We start from the raw sequence: 18,764 nt of genomic DNA, 5'->3' as shown, positions 1-18,764 counted from the left end.
TAAAGATCTTAGGAAACCCTCAAAAATAAAGCAAAAACTGTATATAAAGTACTTAAAAAAACTAACACCAGAAAATAAAACTATTTATAAAAATGTTTGAAAGTCAAACAAAAAAATTTAAAAAAAGATTTTACTACGATTTACTAGAAAAATATAAACATAATTCAAAATGCACATGGCAAATTATGAGTCAAATTACTGGAAATAGTAAATTAAAATTATACTCTGTGCCTTTAAAAGTTAATGGCGTATTTTTATATGAACCCAAACAAATAGCAAGAGAATTAAATAAATATTTCGTGTCTGTTAGCCCTAATTTAGCTAAAAATATTCCAAATATGATTAATCCAATAAATAATTGCGTGTTTTTATTAATCTCGAGTTTAGATAAATTTGAATCTCCTTCAGAATTTGAAAGGGCTTTTAAAATGCTTAAAACTAATAAAGCAGTTGGTCCTGATGATATAAATTGTAATATAGTCATAGATTCACACGATACCATAAAACATAGTCTTTTTAAAGTTTTTAAATGTTCTATAAATCAAGGAATTTTCTCCGATCAATTGAAAATAGCCAAAATAACGCTTATATTTAAAGGAGGTGAACCATCAAATGTCAGTAATTATTGAACAATACCTATCTTTTCTGTTTTTTCAAAAATTTTAGAAAGAATTTTGTTCAACCAAATATCTAATCATCTTGCTGTTAATAATATACTTTACATAAATCAATACGGTTTTAAAAGAAATAACTCTACTGAACATGCAATAACTCATCTTACTCGTAGTATAACTGATTCATTCGAAAAGTCAGAGTTTACTTTAGGCGTCTTTATAGACCTATCTAAGGTCTATATAGACACCTAATTGTGTCTTTCGACACAATTTACCATGAAATACTGTTTAAAAAACCTGAACATTATGGTATCACCGGTAATGCGTTACTACTATTAAAAAGCTATTTAAAACATCGCAAACAATTTGTCTATGTCGACGTATCTTCTTCACAAGATTATCTAAATATAGATTATCTAAATATAACCTGTGAAGTTCCGCCGGGAGCTATACTAGGGCCCTTATTATTTATAATATATGTTAACGATCTCCATGAAGTCTCAAAATTAACAACTATGTTTGTTGATGATACAAACCTATTCCTATCTAATAATAACATCAATAAACTTTTTTATGATATGAACATTGAACTAACAAAAATATCTGACTGGTTTAAGTCAAACAAACTTTCAATCAACATTGGTAAAACTAAATGGATTTTCTTTCATCCACGATTTAAAAAACATTTACTTCCAAGTAACATGCCTCTTCTTCATACTGATAATATTCAAATAAAATAGTAACTTTCGCAAATAATCTAGGTATCATTGTAGATGAAAATCTATCATGGAAGAATCACATCGGACATTTATGCAACAAAATTGCAAAAAGCATTGGAGTTTTATATAAAGTAAGAAGCGTTTTAAACAAACATTCATTAACTCAACTATATTACTCTTTTATACACTGTCATATTAATTATGCTAATATTGCATGGGGTAGAACCCATAAAAGTAATATAAAGCCACTTTATTGTCAGTAGAAGCATATTGCACGTCTTATAAATTTCAAAAATCGTTTTACTCACTTGAGGCCACTCTTATCTAACATGAATGTTTTTAATATATATCAAGTAAACGTTTATAATAATCTTTGTTTTATGTTTAAATGTAAAACCAAATTATCTCCAGCTTCCTTTTTTTATTTATATTCTTTAAAAGAAAAAAATAAATATTTTTTAAGAAATGATAATTTTATTAAACAACCAAAATTTCAAACAAACTTTGGTAAATTTTGCATTTTTTTTCGTGGAGCTTTTTTATGAAACCAAATAATTTTAAAAAATTTGATTTTTCTCATGAATGGAATTATTATATGTTCAAAAGAAAACTAAAAAAGTAATTTTCTCAATTAAAAATATATTTATATACTTTTAATTATACCCAGTTTTGTCATCACTCATTTATATTTTACTTTTATACAATATTGATTTAAAGTTTATGTGAGAAACTATATTTAAACACCATTATTTGAATTTTGTTAAAAGTTGCACTGACATTATTTGTACAGTAGTCATTTATTATTTGCTTGTTTACTTTAATTTTAGTTTTAATTCGTAATATTTGTAAATAATTTGTATTACGAACGGCATATACTTTTAATATTGAATTTAATTTTGCATGTATTGCATGTATGATACTTTTCGAAGTTCTTTGACCATCCTTTGACAGTGGTTTAGCATTATTGTCGGTGGAAGCGTAAACGTAAACGCACCAACATTTGATAAATTATTCTACAATATCTTTTGAACATCCTTAAAGTGCATTTGGATGTACCTAGTACAATCATATTCTTATTATTTTCGTTTATTTATTAATTAATTAAAAATTAAGATTAGTGTAATTGCAAGATACATTTAAGTAACAAGAATCAGTGATCGTATAGATGCGAGTAAGATGCGAGACGTATTTGTTTATTAAGAATATTATGATATTATTGTTTTTGTTTGAGTCATGCGGTTCAGAAGAATTGGTATTTTAATTCAAGCCATAAAGACCATAACTAAAGAAAAGTTTGAAATTTGTATTTATTTGTTTTTGTTTATTCTAAAATCTAAATTAAGTTCAAAGTTCTTCAACAGCGGTTCTCGGTGACAAGACCTATATGGTCTTTGAGTATCCGAGTTCTTTATCTTTATTCTTTATTTTTATTTTTTTAACGATTTCTTCGCATGTAATTTGTCTTATTGATATATTTGAAAACATTGTATTAAATATTTTAAATAAAAATAAAACAAAAAAAAAATGTTTTATAATTTTTACATTCTAAAATTTTATATATATTAATAATTTAAGTATTTACTATGGAATTTTTCTTAAAAAAAGAGGTTATTTTTTTTTCTTTTAAATTCCCCGGAGCCTTATTTTTTGCCTTAAAACTCGGAGCATAAACTAAAGACTTATTTCTATCCAGGACCGGAGGGTGCATTTTCCATACCCCTTGTCCTCCCTTCCAGGATCCGTCACTGTTATGTTTCTTCTAAATCATTTCCAAAGAAATACACGTCGTTTTTTTTTAATAAGAGACCAGTTTATAAAAAACTGTAGTAGACTCCTCAAAATCTAAAGAGACTTTTAGTACTAAGTTACTTTTCAATAGGAAACTTATTTAAGACTTCGAATGACTTTTCCTAATTTTTCAACATAACATTACTCGAAGTTAGCATTATTTACACAAAATATCATATCAACATTACACGATGTTTTCATTATCTACAAAGCAGTATAAACGAGTCTTTAAATTGCACGCGCAATTCGAATGGAATTCCATTCGATTGCGAATGAAAACCTATATCATCAAGATATTATATATTGAGAAAATTTGTAGAATTGTATGCATTGGTAAAATTACGTGATATAACACAAAATTAAAAGAATATTGTGTTCTGTTTAAGGACAAAATCCGAAGATTATATTACTTTGAAAAATTTTTCACGGAATTAAACAAATTTTAGTTAATCCAATATAAAGTATTTTATTTTGCTTAACAACATTCAAATTTGCTTGATTTCTTATTAAAAAAAAATGTGTATTCAAATTGTATTTTATTATCTTTTTCAATATTTTCTGAAAGTTAAGAAAATTTTGAGAAACTTTTAGTACTACATTTAGAAAAAAGTACCCTTAAAATGAGAAACTTTCTACAACTAACTCATTTGTTTGGTTTCTTATAAAAAAAATTACGTGTAGATGATAAAACGTTAGTTTGAAAGGTAAACAGAAAAAAAAAATTGCAAATTTTTAAAATAAAGCTACAAGTTGAAACAATGATAATTTTGACCAAAATTTATTTTGATACGTAAAAATTTATTTTGATACGAAAAAATTTATTTTGATACGTAAAAATTTATTGGCAAACTTATATTATTTATGTGTGACAGGTTCATCTAATTCAAGGCATGTCTTTGTCTAGAAACTGAACATTCATGTTTTTGTTATTTGAAATGCGTCTTTCTCAGTTTTTTAAAAATTAGAAATTTCACGAGTTATTTTTTTTATTTGCATTGATGACCTTGTATATTTTTAATATTTGTTAAGATAATTTTATAAAAAGGTATTTAAGTTTAAATTTAGAAATAAAAAGACATTGCCCTGAGCCCTCGACCCGGAAGTTAGAAGTCAGAGCAAGGGCGAATCCATAGGGGAGGAGAGCAATGGTCTAAATCCGCTCTTGGGTCAAAGCAATCTAAAAATTTTAAAAGCTGATACCACAAATGTAATTTGTGGTTTCAACTTTTAAAATTTTTCAGATTAAGCATGAAAATTTTTTAGATAAAGAAAGCTTCAGTTTACTTATTAAATAGTTTTGAGAGTAATGAATAAAGTTAGGGGAAAACTGTTTTTGTAAATTTTTTCTAAATAACACATTACCCTTCCTTAATGTAAGTAATACATTAAGAAAGGGTAATATTTTTTTTAGAGCCTGTAAGGTCCTGTGGTATGAGAGCCAATCCCTTGTGTGATAAAAGTTATTATTAACGCTAATATTATTAACACTATAATAATGAGGGAAAAACAGATTTAGTCAGTTCGATGAGAAACAACAGTGAAAAAAGTTTTGAAAAGAAGGTGAACAATAAAAACAAGAAAAAGGGGATTGAGTAAAGAGTTACTATAGTAACTCTTTACTCAATCCCCTTTTTCTTGTATACAAAAAAAAAGTAATAATGGTGGTCAGAAAATTCGTTTCGAAAGTTTTTTTTTACGCTATCCTACACCCATAAAAGCATATTTACATGCACCACATTATTTAGCATACGTAATTTTAAAACCTACATTTATGTTGCTTATGGTTAGTTTCAAATAGTTGTTGAAATGTCATTTAAAAGTTGCAAATAATTAGATTTTAATAAGAAAACGCTTTCTTTCGTAATTTGCGGAAACTTAACGTCTGTAAAATTTAAGTTATAAAATTTTTGATGAGGAATAAAATTAGTCTCACAATTGTTGTACGATATTTCAATAATTATTGGCCAGGAATTTGAGTTTTCTTACGATATTTCAATAATGGCCAGGAATTTGAGTTTTCTTACGTTATGCGCAGTAGGGTGGGTCGTACTTTTAAAATTTTGGATATGGGAGCGCGCGCAACATTTTTTTTATGTATTATGGTATTAGAAGAGACGTGAATAATTTTTTTTTTCTTAAAAAGTTCATCTAGTGTGGGCGCAGGGCATTTGAAAAATGTCAGTTTTACGAAAATCTTATCATATTGGCATTTTTCGGCCTTTTTTATATTAGCCAAAGGAAAGGCAATTATTAAAAAACAATCAGACATAATATAGACATAAAAAAATATATATATATTCGGTGCTACTTTTTTAATGCTATACAAACACGATAGACGTAAGAAAAGTTGGCTATCATTATGGATTTTAAAAAAAAGTTCTACTTATAAATTTTAAAAATGAGAGCGTGCGTGATATTTTTTTTATGTATTAGGATATTAGAAAAGACGTGAATAATTTTTTTTTTCCTAAAAAGTTCATCTATTGTGGGCGCGGGGCATTTAAAAAACGATAGTTTTACTAAAAATGCATCAAATTAGCACTTTTCAGTCCTTTTATTTAAGCCTATGGCGATGCAATCATCAAAAAACAACCAGGTATAATATAGACATTAAAATAAAACATAATTTGGGGTGCTACTCTTCATAAAGTCATAAATAAAATATATAAAATGTCATCTAAAAGATACAACATATTTAAAGTTCAACTTATTTACTGTGATCATAAATAATCAAAGCAAAACATCAAAAAATTAATATTGCTTTAATTAATTTAAATAGATCTTTTTTTGATTGGTTCACGGGCATGATTTCTCGATGTGCTAATGTTGCTATTATGAACCCATCTCTTCTATCTTTTCCAAATACCGATTGAGAAGCTCGTGTGACTTCTTGGACACATTGTTCAATAGCTTGCCCATGAACAGGAAAACAAGGTACATACATCGGAATATCATTGTATTTTAAAAGTTCATCCTTTGACAATAAACATGTAAGTAAAGGTTTGTGTACATCCAAGCTCCAATCAATTAGATCAAAAAGTGATTTGATGACAAAGAAGTTTTAACTGCTTGAGTATATGATTAGGCCCTTCAGTCCACTTCCACTTTACTTTGATTTCAAACCAAAGTGGCGCATAAACACTAACAACAAACTCCACCAGAAGTTGCAGATTATATGTTTCTTCAACTGAAAGTACGATTTCGGAGCACCAAAGTAAACATATTCTATTTGCAAAATTCAACCATCTTGCATGCGAATGTGGACCAATTTCTTTACTTTTAAGATTTTCCGGAAAAACCCCAGCGTTAATTGCATGGGTAATTTTATAAAGATACTTTTGATCATCTGATAGCGACTTTACAACTTCAAAGTCAAGTTCTATTATTGCATTAGGAAATTCAATTTTTACTATGCTATCTTTGACTTTGAAGCTAGTTGCCTTACCTATAAGTTTTCCAATAGAACCAGAAAAATTATTTTAAGACGTAGTATTTCCATCAAGCTGAATCATTAGATGTCGGAGAGGTAGTTCATTTGTATGAAGAGCACAAGTTATCCACATTAATTTTTTATCCAATTTATGTTCAAGGAAATGGATAACACCTCCTTTCCAACCAGTGTTTAAATTTGTTGAGTCTGCACCAATGGCAACTAAATAGTCTACGACATCATGATTCACAATCCATTCGTAAATATTATCAGCTATTTGCTCAGCTGCAGTCTCTACTCTTTCTTCAGAATTGTTAGTGAAATGAAATTGGTATTTTCCTCCAGGTTCAGAACAAACTGAATAATGTTCTTCTTTTTTTTCCGATGGGTGTAATTTTCCATCTTCTTCTTCTCTCATGTGCTTAGTCAAATCTTTTCGTCCATCAAAAAATATACATTGAATATTATCATTCATTGCTACTTTTTCAGCTCTACCTCTACAGCTCTATTTCTTTCATTAACTTAGTCTTACTTCGTTTTATTTTGTTGTGATCAACAAAAATATCAGTATTTTTCTTTAAAAAATTTGCATCTTTTGCAGAAGCTAAAGTAGCAGTAGCTATGGCTGCTGCAGCTCTGTTAGATACCCCATACCTAATAGCTGCTTGAGAAACCCTGGTAATATCTAAGTAATTTTTTTTCAAACTGAAGTCAACTTTTTCTGTATTATCTGCATTTTTGTTGCCAATGTCAGAACCATCTGTTGTTTGAAATTCTACTGCTAAAGGAGAAAATAAATTATGTTAAACAATTTTAAATTATGTTAAAAAATTTATAATCAATTTATACTCAACTTTTTAATTCACAGTTTAAACAAAAATTGACAAAAATATTTTTAGTATTTTAGCATTTACTTGCATCCTCACTAAGTGTTCCAGGTATTTTAGAGTCGGATTCTTTTCTACCTAAATATCTTGTTAACCGATGTGTCTCTGGTATATCAACTAATCCTATTTGTAAAGAACTTTTGTTACCAATTTTATTTCTTTGAGCTTGTAGGAAAAATAGTTCTTGCAAAGGTATCTTTGCTACTTTTGGACATATGCAAGTTACATGAGCTTTAAAAAGACAACAATTGCATCCATTTTCATTACAGCTAAAGATGTTGCACTTACATTTCGTCAAGTCAAATAACTTATCAAGCTTGTCCGTATACATATTTCTTTTTTTTGTAGTTCTCAGTTTTCTAATGTCTTTTGCAATCTTCCATTCAAGGACAAGTTTATCGACTGCGTATTTTTCTGAGACCAACGGGATTGTAGAATTTGCTGACATCCAAATACTTTTTATTTTAATAAATATTTGTATACACATACATCTTGTATTCAAATGTGTAACTGATCTATCACGAAACAAAATTCCATACCGTAAACTATCTCTCAGCGTAGGCAGCTCTGATAAACAAAGTTCGAGTCCATTACCCAATAGCTCATGCAATTTAGGGCATTTTAAGATTGTTTGAGCTCGAGTAGATTTAGCCATTTATAGCAATGAAATTGATGTTATGTTTGTTAAGAAATATTGGTACTTTTTGTAGTAGGTAAAAAAACGACCTTTATAAATATGTTATAAATTTGTTAATTACATTTTTATTACAATATTTAGGATGCCAAAGTGATCATAAATAAATAAAACTCGTTTAAACCGCAAATCGTCAGGAAACTATTATCTTAGTAATTATCCTACAAATAAGCTATTGGAACTTTATAAAAATAAAAAATCCTACACCATTTCCTGTATTTAAATAATTTTAATGGTTTTTAATAATAATGGAAGGGAGGATATAAGTCCAAAGCCCACAAAGTTTGATGAATATGTTTCATGATTCACCTCATTTTATACTAGTAGCATTACGCACATTGAAAATAACAACAACAAGTTTTGTATACTAATTTTTTTTAAAGTTTTTCGTAAAACTGTCATTTTTTAAACGCCCTGCGCCTACAATAAATGAACTTTTTAGGAAAAAAAAAATTATTCACGTCTTTTCTAATATCCTAACACATAAAAAAAATTTTACGCGCGCTCTCATTTCTAAAATTTATAAGTAGATATTTTTTGTAAAATCCATAATGGTAGCCAACTTTTCTTACGTCTATCGTATTTGTATAGCATTAAGAAAAGTAGCACCGAATATATATTTAATTTTTTATGTCTATATTATGTCTTATTGTTTTTTAATAATTGCCTTTCCTTTGGCTAATATAAAAAAAGCCGAAAAATGCCAATATAATAAGATTTTTGTAAAACTGACATTTTTCAAACGCCCTGCGCCCACACTAGATGAACTTTTTAAGAAAAAAAAAATTATTCACGTCTCTTCCAATACCCTAATACATAAAAAAAATGTTGCGCACGCTCCCATATCCAAAATTTTAAAAGTACGACCCACCCTAATGCGCAGTTCAATGAAAATTTTGTATTTGCTAATGGTCCGCATAACCTAACAGCTATTTCTTTGAGTATTTGCTAACAATTATGTCATACACTTCAGTTTTACTCACGCATCCATTTCCCATACACCCTCATAAATTCAAACAATACTGTTTTACACCTCTCTCACTACTAACACACTTTAGAGCATTGTTTAGAGCATAATTTTTAAAATTTTACAAAAAGTTATATTGTTTAAGTCTGGTTAAAACAAGATACGCTTTTAACTGTTTCAAAGCAGGAGTTCTTACTTCAGAACATATTGCCATTCGACGTGGTAAAAAAAGTTTTGAGGTGTCTAAATCTTCTTCGTTCAATGAGTCTGGGACAGAAACGCATTTTCTTAAATTGTGAACTATAAGATCCGTTTCACTATCATCTTCATCTGATATCCCGTCTTCACTAAAAAGTTTTTGATGTGATCTCATTTGAAAAACTGAAATTTGTTTAAATCGACTAAGGCAAGAAGAAAGTGATCGATGAAGTACTTTACGTTTTTGTGGTGTTTGGTGTTTGTTAGCCTCATCTGATGTCATTAAAGGAGTAGTACTACATATACTATTTCTTTCAGTGCTCGTGCTCCATGAGCGCTCTTTACCTTCAACAATTTCTTCTGAGTTTGTTAATTTTACATTATTTAATATATTATTATTTTGGGAGTTAGTGCTTAATGAACGACCTAGATTTCTTCTTTTAGTGACCTCATTTTTTGGCGCTATTGTCTCTTTCAATGACATTGCATTCGTAAATGTTGATGCTGTTGAAGTATTACACGTATTTCGGTCAGAGATTGTACTCCAAGAACGTCCCAATACTCTTCTTTTAATTGAAGAATTGTTTTTTGATGCTTCTTCGCATTTTTTATTACCTATGTGGTTTTCTATGTTCTTTGCTTTTATAAAATTTTCAGAGTTTTTTTTTTCAAATATATTTAGTTTGTCTGTACTTTTTGATATATTCACTTTATTTATTATTTCAATTGCATTTAAATGAAGAATATTATCATAAACTTCAGTGGATGCATCATTTTGTTTAACAAGTTCAGTCGATGTTTCATTCTGGTCACATCTAACGAGTTCAGTTAAAGTGTCGATCCGATGTCTCCCAGTAATTGAAAAGTTTTCAGTCCATCTAAAGTTAGGTGATCTGTTACCTTCGTATATACTTTCATTGTGCGGGTTTTCCTCTAAATAATTTATCGAAATCTTATTATTGTCTTTATTTTGATTAATTTCAGTTGAAGCTTCTAAAAGCATCTTTTCGTGCAATTGACTGTGACGCGATTCAACTGGAATGATCTTTTCACGCAATACATTTTCGGATGCATATAACGATGTAAAATTTTTTTCTGGCGCTTTATCCAGTTTTATAAAATAAGATAGATTTTTAATACTTTGGTGCTCCATTAATTCAGAATCATCAATCGAATCACTTGTCATTGCTAATATAAATATATCAATTTTAAAATATTTTTTGACCTTTAAAAAAAAGAAGAATCAGTTAGAGATAAACAATACAAAGAAATTTTTCATACTGTTTTTATTTGCTTAATAAATTATTTATTTTTTATTTATGCTGTTTTTATTTCTTTAGTAATAAATATTTTTTTATTTATATTGTTTTTATTACTATTTATTTAGTTTACAATTATCTAATAACATATGTAAACATTAGTAATTATTCGATTTCATATTAGTATTAGCAAAACAAAAACAGCAACTACAAAAACACGAATACCACCACCAACACCACCAATAACAACATTCTCAACAACAACAAAAACAACATTAACAACAACAACAAAAATAACAACAACAATAATAAAATTAACAACAGCAACAACAACAACTACTCCTACTACTACTACTACTACTACTACTACTACTACTACTACTACTACTACTACTACTACTACTACTACTACTACTACTACTACTACTACTACTACTATTACTATCACCACCACTTAAAACCTGTCGCAGTTTTCTTTTTACTTCTCTCAATGAAACAGTTTAAAGTTAAATGGATAAAACGAAAATTGTGTATCAACAAATTGCCACATAAAATAATTTGCAGCAAATAGAATTCAGCTTGCGACGTAAGAGACACTATAAATAATAAAAGCCTAAATTTTTAGCTGTAAATATGATTTATAAATATAAAACTAACTGCAATTGTATTAATACAAAGTCGGTAAATTTATAGTTGGAATTTTCAGCTTTGGCATGTCGTATTTTTATTTATAAAGAACTAAATAAGAATAATAAATAAAAAAAAAGTAAATATAAAAAAAAATTTACTAAAAAATTACAGTCTAAATGCATTGGGTTTTTTGTGAATCAAAATAAGTTTTTGAAGTCCTCCTAGTTTTAACAACTTGTCTATTTTATCTGATGTTCAGACTCAGAATAGTGCCAAAACTTTTAGACATCACAGAAAACATTTCAAAGCATCAAGTTTTGTAATACTGGAATTATATTGAAAAAGTTTATTATTTTATAGTTTATAATTAATACCGTTTACCGTGCAAGTTTATAGTTTATAATTAATACCGTACTTTTTATGACTAGAGCATAAATTATTTTGCTGATTATTTTTATTCGCGCGTAAAAAACGTACTATAGAGTCTATAGTATAGGCACTTCGAGAATTTACTTTGCGGATTGTTTTTCACTCCAAAGGTACAATTATGGTAATCTACTATTTACTAAAAATTAACATATTTTGCTAAATGGTCTACTACTGATTACTAAATTCACAAACTTTACAAAATTATTTATTTGTTATCATAACCTTTATTTTACATAATTTTCGGATAAAATAGATGATGCTGAAATTACAATAGACGATGCTGAAATTACAATAGATGATGCTGAAATTACAATAGATGATGCTGAAATTATAATAAATGGGATATAATAAGTATATGCATTCCTATGTTATTATTTTTCTACTAGTGCAAAATAACCACATTTGTCATAGATCTGTGTGAAAGAAATATTTTCTAATGTGCTTCTACATTCTTCGGAAAGAAGAAATGATTTCCATAATTTGCCAATATTATGTGTAATGTCGTCATAACCGTAGTCAGCAATCTTTTAAAAACCTCACATTGGTATGTGAAAAAATTTATTTATTTAGCATATTAGCGGAAACGTGGTTATTAACTCACATGAAACCATAAAAAATGTTCTATATAAGGTATTGAAATGTTCAATTGATCAAGGAATATTTCCTGATCAGTTGAAAATAGCGAAAGTTACACCAATATTTAAAGGAAGAGACTTGTTGAATGTCAGTAATTACCGTCCTATTTCTGTTCTCCCTGTTTTTTCTAAAATTTGATAGAGATTTCCTTATAACAAAGTTTTCCAACATCTGTCTCAAAATAATATATTATATAAAAATCAATGGGTTTAAGAAAAATAACTCTACTGAGCACGCTATACTAAAAATAACTCAATATATTACAGATTCCTTTGAAAAGTCTAAACGGGCTATTCCACGTTGTACAAAAAGTTTAATATAAATTTAAAATCCTAGAAAATAAAAAACTAAATGTATCATTCAAAATTAAAAGGTTTGTAGTTTCTAAAAACATGAAACATGTAGAACTGGTTTTCGAAGAGTTTTAGGATTTGATGCTTAAACTCTAAACAAAATTTTTTAGACTTCAAATTTAAATTATTTTTCTAGTAAATCATTTTGAAACCTTCTTTTTTTGAAACATTTTTAAATTTCCAAGTAGATTTTAAATTTCTATGTAGATTTGTCTCACGCAAAATATAGATGGGGCTCTTGGTTTTCAAATTGAAAATTTATTATAGTAATTAAATAGTCTTTCATTGAGAAATTTCTATTTGGTCTTCTTTAAGTTTGTCACGCTGTGACACTAATAGTAACATTTTTCATTCTAGCGTAAGAATATTTATTTATTTTAAATAAATATTTATAAATTACTTGTAACTAAAATAGGACAATAAATATAAATAGATATCTAAATTTAAATATTTTTAGTTTTTGTGTATGTGTCTTAAGTTTATGTCACGTAATGACGACAAGGCGTGACATTTTTTAAAATTAAATTTTTTGAAGACTAATTTTTATAAAAATGTTACGCAAAAACATGTTTGTTAAACATTTGTAGTATTTTTATTGTTTTTTATTTGTGGATAAGTTTTGAAACCTCCTTTAATATAACTAATATTGTTTTTTTTTAATTAAACTTCTAGGTGTACCTGTAAATATGTAGACATATTTCACTAACACTTTTGTTATTTAGTTTTTCTTAAATTTTGTCGCGCCATTGCTGAAGTTATTCTGAATGTTTGTTGTTTATACAATTCTTATAAAAAGTATACTTTCACAAACAAATTGTTTAGTTCTACGTTGAAAGTAATGAAAATGCCTCTGACACAAGCTGAACGCCAGAGAAGGTATAGAGAAAGACAAATGCAAAAATTTGGTCCGGATTCTATAAAGGAAAAGGACTCGTAACGGAAAAAGGAAAAACAAAATTCTAATGTTGAATTAGCGCGTTTAAAGGACAAGTTAATAAAAAAAAGAGTAGAGTTTCTATATCTAAAATAACATCTAACATCTCTCTTGCTTACTAATCACCTTGTACACTTGGTAAAACTGTTTAAAAACCAATACGTGCTCTTCCAACTTCTCCTCTTAGAAAGCAGCTGTGGTTAAACAACTTGCAATTCAGCTTAACAAAAATTTACCAGATATGCAACGCACACATGGACCTAATGCTCTTAATGATCAAACGAAGCTATGCGTCATTTGTTTTTTTGAACAAGATGGTATATCCCGCCAGGCACCTGGAGTAAGAGATACGATTATTTTAAAAATTATAATGAAAAAAAGAAAATGCAAAAAAGGTATTTAACAATGAATATAAGTGAAGCATATCAAATATTCAAAAACGAACACACTGATTTTTCAATCAATAAATCCAAGTTTGCTAGTTTGAAACCAGGCCATATACTTTTATCAAGCTTAATGCCTAGAAATGTTTGTTCATGTCAAAAACATGAAAACATTACTTTATCACTCAAAGCATTACATTTCATCGATTTAAAAATTTCCCTTTATTCGCATGCTTTATTAAATACTTTAGTGTGTGACGAGAAAAATGATAATTGTTGGAATAATCTTTGTGAAGTTTGAAGGACGGAAAGTTATTTCTCAAAACATACCAATTAGATGAAATAAACCGTGATAAAGAAATTACCTGGTATCTTTGGGAGAAAGTTAGGCAACTTAATCGAACTAAGTACCTCGAAAAAGCAATAAAAAAAGACAAAGCCACAATTCTGTATAACAATGTTTGCAAAATGCTCCCCAAATTTCTTTTGCATTATTTTATAAAAGGAAAACAATCAATGAGTAATGAAAACCAAAAAAAAAGTTTTAAAAAGCAATCTTGATTCAGTTTTGTTACAAGTTGACTTTGCAGAAAACTTCTCAACTTTCTGGCATGATGAAGTTCAGTCAGCATATTGGAACAAAAAATTAGTAACATTATTTACTGCTGTTAGCTGGCATGGTGACTCTTGTAAATCTGCCGTTATTATTTCTGATGGTTTGAACCATTCAAGAAGTTCAGTTGTTTATTTTATTGACTTGTTAATAACTAACCTTATTAGAAAGGATATAAAATACTTGCAAGTTTGGTCTGATGGTCCAAGCAGTCAATTTAAAAGTTGTTGCATAGTAGCTTCAATTCCATGGCTTGAAAGCAAGCACAAAATTAAAATTTGCTGGAATTACTTTGCAACGTCTCATGGTAAAGGACCATGCGATGGTATAGGAGCGACCATCATTAATAATGCTTGTAAAACGCTTGGAATATTTAGTTCCCATTGCTTAAAACATTTTAATGATAAAATGAAAATGAAACCTCATTCAAGTGAATCATACTTAGTTAACTAGATAAAATTTAATAAAAAAACGTAGTTGAATTTTACAAGACTTTTTTTGAAATTATTGTAAATAAACTGTTTTGTTAAACTTTATTGTTATATCAATCTTAAAAAAATCCAAATAAATTGGTTTATTTTATTTCAACAGCTTTACTTCAGTTTTCTTCATTGTCATCTCTCTTACGCTAATATTGTTTGGGCTAACACACACAAAACTAATTTAATAAGATTACAGAGGCTACAAAACCACGCATGTAAAGCGGTTAACTATTTAAAAAGATTAGAAAACCCTTCCCCTGTAATGAAATACATGAATGTGTTAAATATATCAATACTTAATTCGCTTCAAATATTAATATTTATGTATAAATATAAGAATAACTTGCTGCCAAAAGTATTTTCTGATATTTTTACATTAGCGTTTTCACAAAAATACAATCTTCGGTCAAATAGCAACCATAACTATCAATTGAGCAGAGTAAATTTCGCGTGTGTCAAAATTCTCAATTATTAAACAAGGTCCGTCATTATGGAATCAATTAAAAGATAACAATATAAAAGATTTGAAAAGCACTTTCTCTTTTAAACGACAAATGAAATTGCATCTCTTTAACTTCTGATATATATGCGAGTATATTTATGTATGTGTGTAAATATGTTTGTATATGTATTTTTGTATGTGTATGTGTATATATGAGGATGTATATATGAGTTTTTATTCTTCACCTAGTATTTTTCAGAAAATATATTTTATTGTAAATTTACTAAAGTCATGTGGGCTTTAAATGTTATTAAATGTTATTGTAAATTATGTTATTGAGTTTTATTCTTCACGTAGTATTTTTCAGAAAAAATATTTTATTGTGAATTTACTAAAGCCATGTGGGCTTTAAATGTTATTGTAAAGGGGCTCTATGAAAAGATTGTGGTGACACCAGTCATCCGTATCTTCTTTGAGCCCCTGTCTGTTTTATATATATTCTTTGTGTAACGTAAAAGTTTCATTGTAATTTTATTATTTTATTTTTATATAAACAGCGAAGAAAAAAAAAATTTAAAAAAAAAAAAAAAACTGTCTTTTTGATGATGTTATTGTCTTAATACTCAAAGATTTTGTACTGGTCACACCGTGACGTCACGTTGTGACTTAATCTCCGTTGATTTATTTATGTTGTGTCCCCATTTAAATTCATAAAACATTATAAAAATATTATGAAACTATTATAACACCTTTTAAGTATCCAAGGCAACAACAACAAAATATTTCAAAATATCCACAAGAGCTGAACTACTGTCATTTCTTCTAATGGCGGAAAATGCTAGATTTTTGTCAAGTCGTGACGCAACCTTTTAATGCGTATACCTAAAAGTCCTATAAAATATTAAAACTAAATAATTTTGTTTTTAGAAACTGTAATGTATATGAAAATTTTTTAGTATCTTTAAGTTTTAAATTTTTAACTTTAAATGCGCTAAAATCTGATGTTTTTCCCCCAAAAAAAGTCAAATGTCACGCCGTGACAACGTGGAATAGCCCAAATTTATTTTAGGCATTTTTGTTGACTTATCAAAAGCGTTTGATATGATTGACCATAAAATCCTTTTCAAAAACCTAAAAATATAATAAATTATGAAATCACAGGAAATTTTCTTAAGCTTATAAAAAGTTATTTACGCAATAGAAAACAATTTGTTCATTTCGACAAATCATCGCAATCTCAATTATTAGAAATAACTTGCGGAGTTCCTCAAGGATCAGTACTAAGACCTCTTATTTTCCTCATTTGTCTAAACGACCTCTATGAAGCATCCAGTTTAATGACAGTTATGTTTGGTGATGACACAAATTTTTTTTTATCTTATAGCGACATAACGACACTATTTTCTTGTATGGACAATGAACTAATGAAAGTTTCTCAATGGTTTAAATCAAATAAATTTTCTCTGAATATTGAAAAAACAAAATGGTCTCTTTTTTATTCTAACTCTAAGAATGAAAAAGAGTTCCGAGCTTCCGAGAGTTATCGAGCTTCCTCCTCATCTTATTGATTGCGTTCTAATTAAGAGAGCAATTTGTACAAACTTTTTAGGGGTTTCAATTGATGAAAATCTCACATGGAAAAAACACATCAAAAACATTACTTGCATAATTTCGAAAAGTATACGTATGTTATATAAAACATGAAGCATATAAACATATTTTTACTCGACTATACTACCCATTGCCACATAAACTATGCGAATGCGGCTTGGGGTAGTGTCAATAAAAGTAAATTAGAATCTCTTCATCGAAAACAGAAATATACTGCACGTCTTATTAAATTTAAAAATCGTTTTTCACATGCTAAGACTCTTTTTATTGAAATGAATATTTTGAAAATATTTCAAATAAATATTTTTAATGTACTGTGTTTTATGTTTAAATGTAAAACTCGTACAGCTCCGGTTTATTTTCACAATTTATGTTCCTTAAAAGAAAAAAATAAATATAATTTATGAAATGATAATTTCATTCTTCAACCAGTTCAGAACCAATTTAGGCAAGTTTTGTATTTTTTTTCGAAGGGCGTTTCTATGGAACAATATAGTTTTGAAACATTTTGATTTTTCTCAAGACTGGAACTTTTTCGCATTTAAAAGTAAATTAAAAAATATCTTTCTCTCTGTTGAAAACATACTTACATATTTTTAAATTTAATTATTTTGATTTATTTATAATGTTTTTACGAATTCTTATATAAAAAATATTTATTTGACTGTATACTTGTATATTTAAATTTTGTTTTGTTAATTTTATTTTTGTATATCATGTTAATTTAAATTATACATTTAATACCTATCAAGTCTTGTATTTTAAGTATTTATATAAAACGTTAATTTTTACTTCTAACTTTCGTTTTATAAACTTTATTTTGACTGCCTAATTTATATTTTACACATTACAAAATTGTTTTAAACACGTAACGGTTGTAAGCGGTTCTTGATGACAAGATTACCTGATCTTCAGCAAGTCTCCGCGTCCTTATTCTATACGTAACAAAATTTTTTTTTATATGCATTCTTCTTTCATTTATTTTATTGTAAAAGTTATTTGGGGTCGTCCATAAAGTACGTGCGCTTTATTTTCGTTTACAACCCCCCCCCCCCCCCACACACACACACACACACACACACACACCCACATGCATTTTGCAATACGCTTTTTTGCGTACCCTCCACCTCCCTAAAAGTACCTCCGCTTTTAACCTATTTATCTAACATTTTATAATATATTTTTAGTTTAGAGTCTCCTTTATTTTACAATTAACCCACTGCCCTCCCATCTCCTTTACGGTATTTACAGACCCCACTTCTCCTCCGAGCGTACGTACTTTATGGACGATCTCTTATGAAAAAATAAAAGAACAAAAAAAAAAAAAGCAATGTTACAAAAAACTTTTTTTTTTAATTGTTTAAAAGACCAAAAAACTCCTTTAAAAATTTTGTTGTTTTAGGGATTGCAAAACTCTATTCCTAAACAATTCCTTATAAGTTATACCTTATAAAGTTATCAATAATAATAATAATATTTGTACGTTCAGAAAGGAATTACAGTAAAATATTTTCATCATCCTTAATTTTATTTTTTCAAATAAATTAAAGTCATTATTTGGCTATAAGTGCAATTTTATCCAAACTAATAATATAAAACAATACTCAGCGTTTATTCTTAAGTATAAAATAACATTTGAGTTTATATCTTTTTATCATATATATGTATGTATATATATATATATATATATATATA

At 27.9% G+C, this 18,764-nt stretch overlaps 1 protein-coding gene across 6 annotated transcripts in view; it reads right to left on the bottom strand.

Moving 5' to 3' along the window:
- Positions 1-9,185: 9,185 nt before the first annotated feature.
- LOC105845382 (putative uncharacterized protein DDB_G0274535) overlaps positions 9,186-18,764 on the bottom strand; it is a 16,217-nt gene continuing 6,638 nt past the window's right edge. For 4 of the 6 annotated variants that reach the window (XM_065809223.1, XM_065809221.1, XM_065809224.1 and 1 more), the window contains exon 2: positions 9,186-10,485. In XM_065809223.1, coding sequence (XP_065665295.1) covers positions 9,221-10,483 — 1,263 coding nt within the window. In that variant the 5' untranslated portion in view covers positions 10,484-10,485 and the 3' untranslated portion in view covers positions 9,186-9,220. Of the gene's footprint in view, positions 10,486-16,207; positions 16,350-18,764 lie in introns of all 6 variants that reach the window. The other 2 variants (XM_065809220.1, XM_065809219.1) reach the window with 1 other exon arrangement.

Source organism: Hydra vulgaris, chromosome 11, assembly GCF_038396675.1.
Source record: "Hydra vulgaris chromosome 11, alternate assembly HydraT2T_AEP".
NCBI lineage: Eukaryota > Metazoa > Cnidaria > Hydrozoa > Anthoathecata > Hydridae > Hydra > Hydra vulgaris.
The sequence above is the reverse complement of the archived record's forward strand: the minus strand, read 5'-3'. Positions and strand labels throughout refer to the sequence as shown.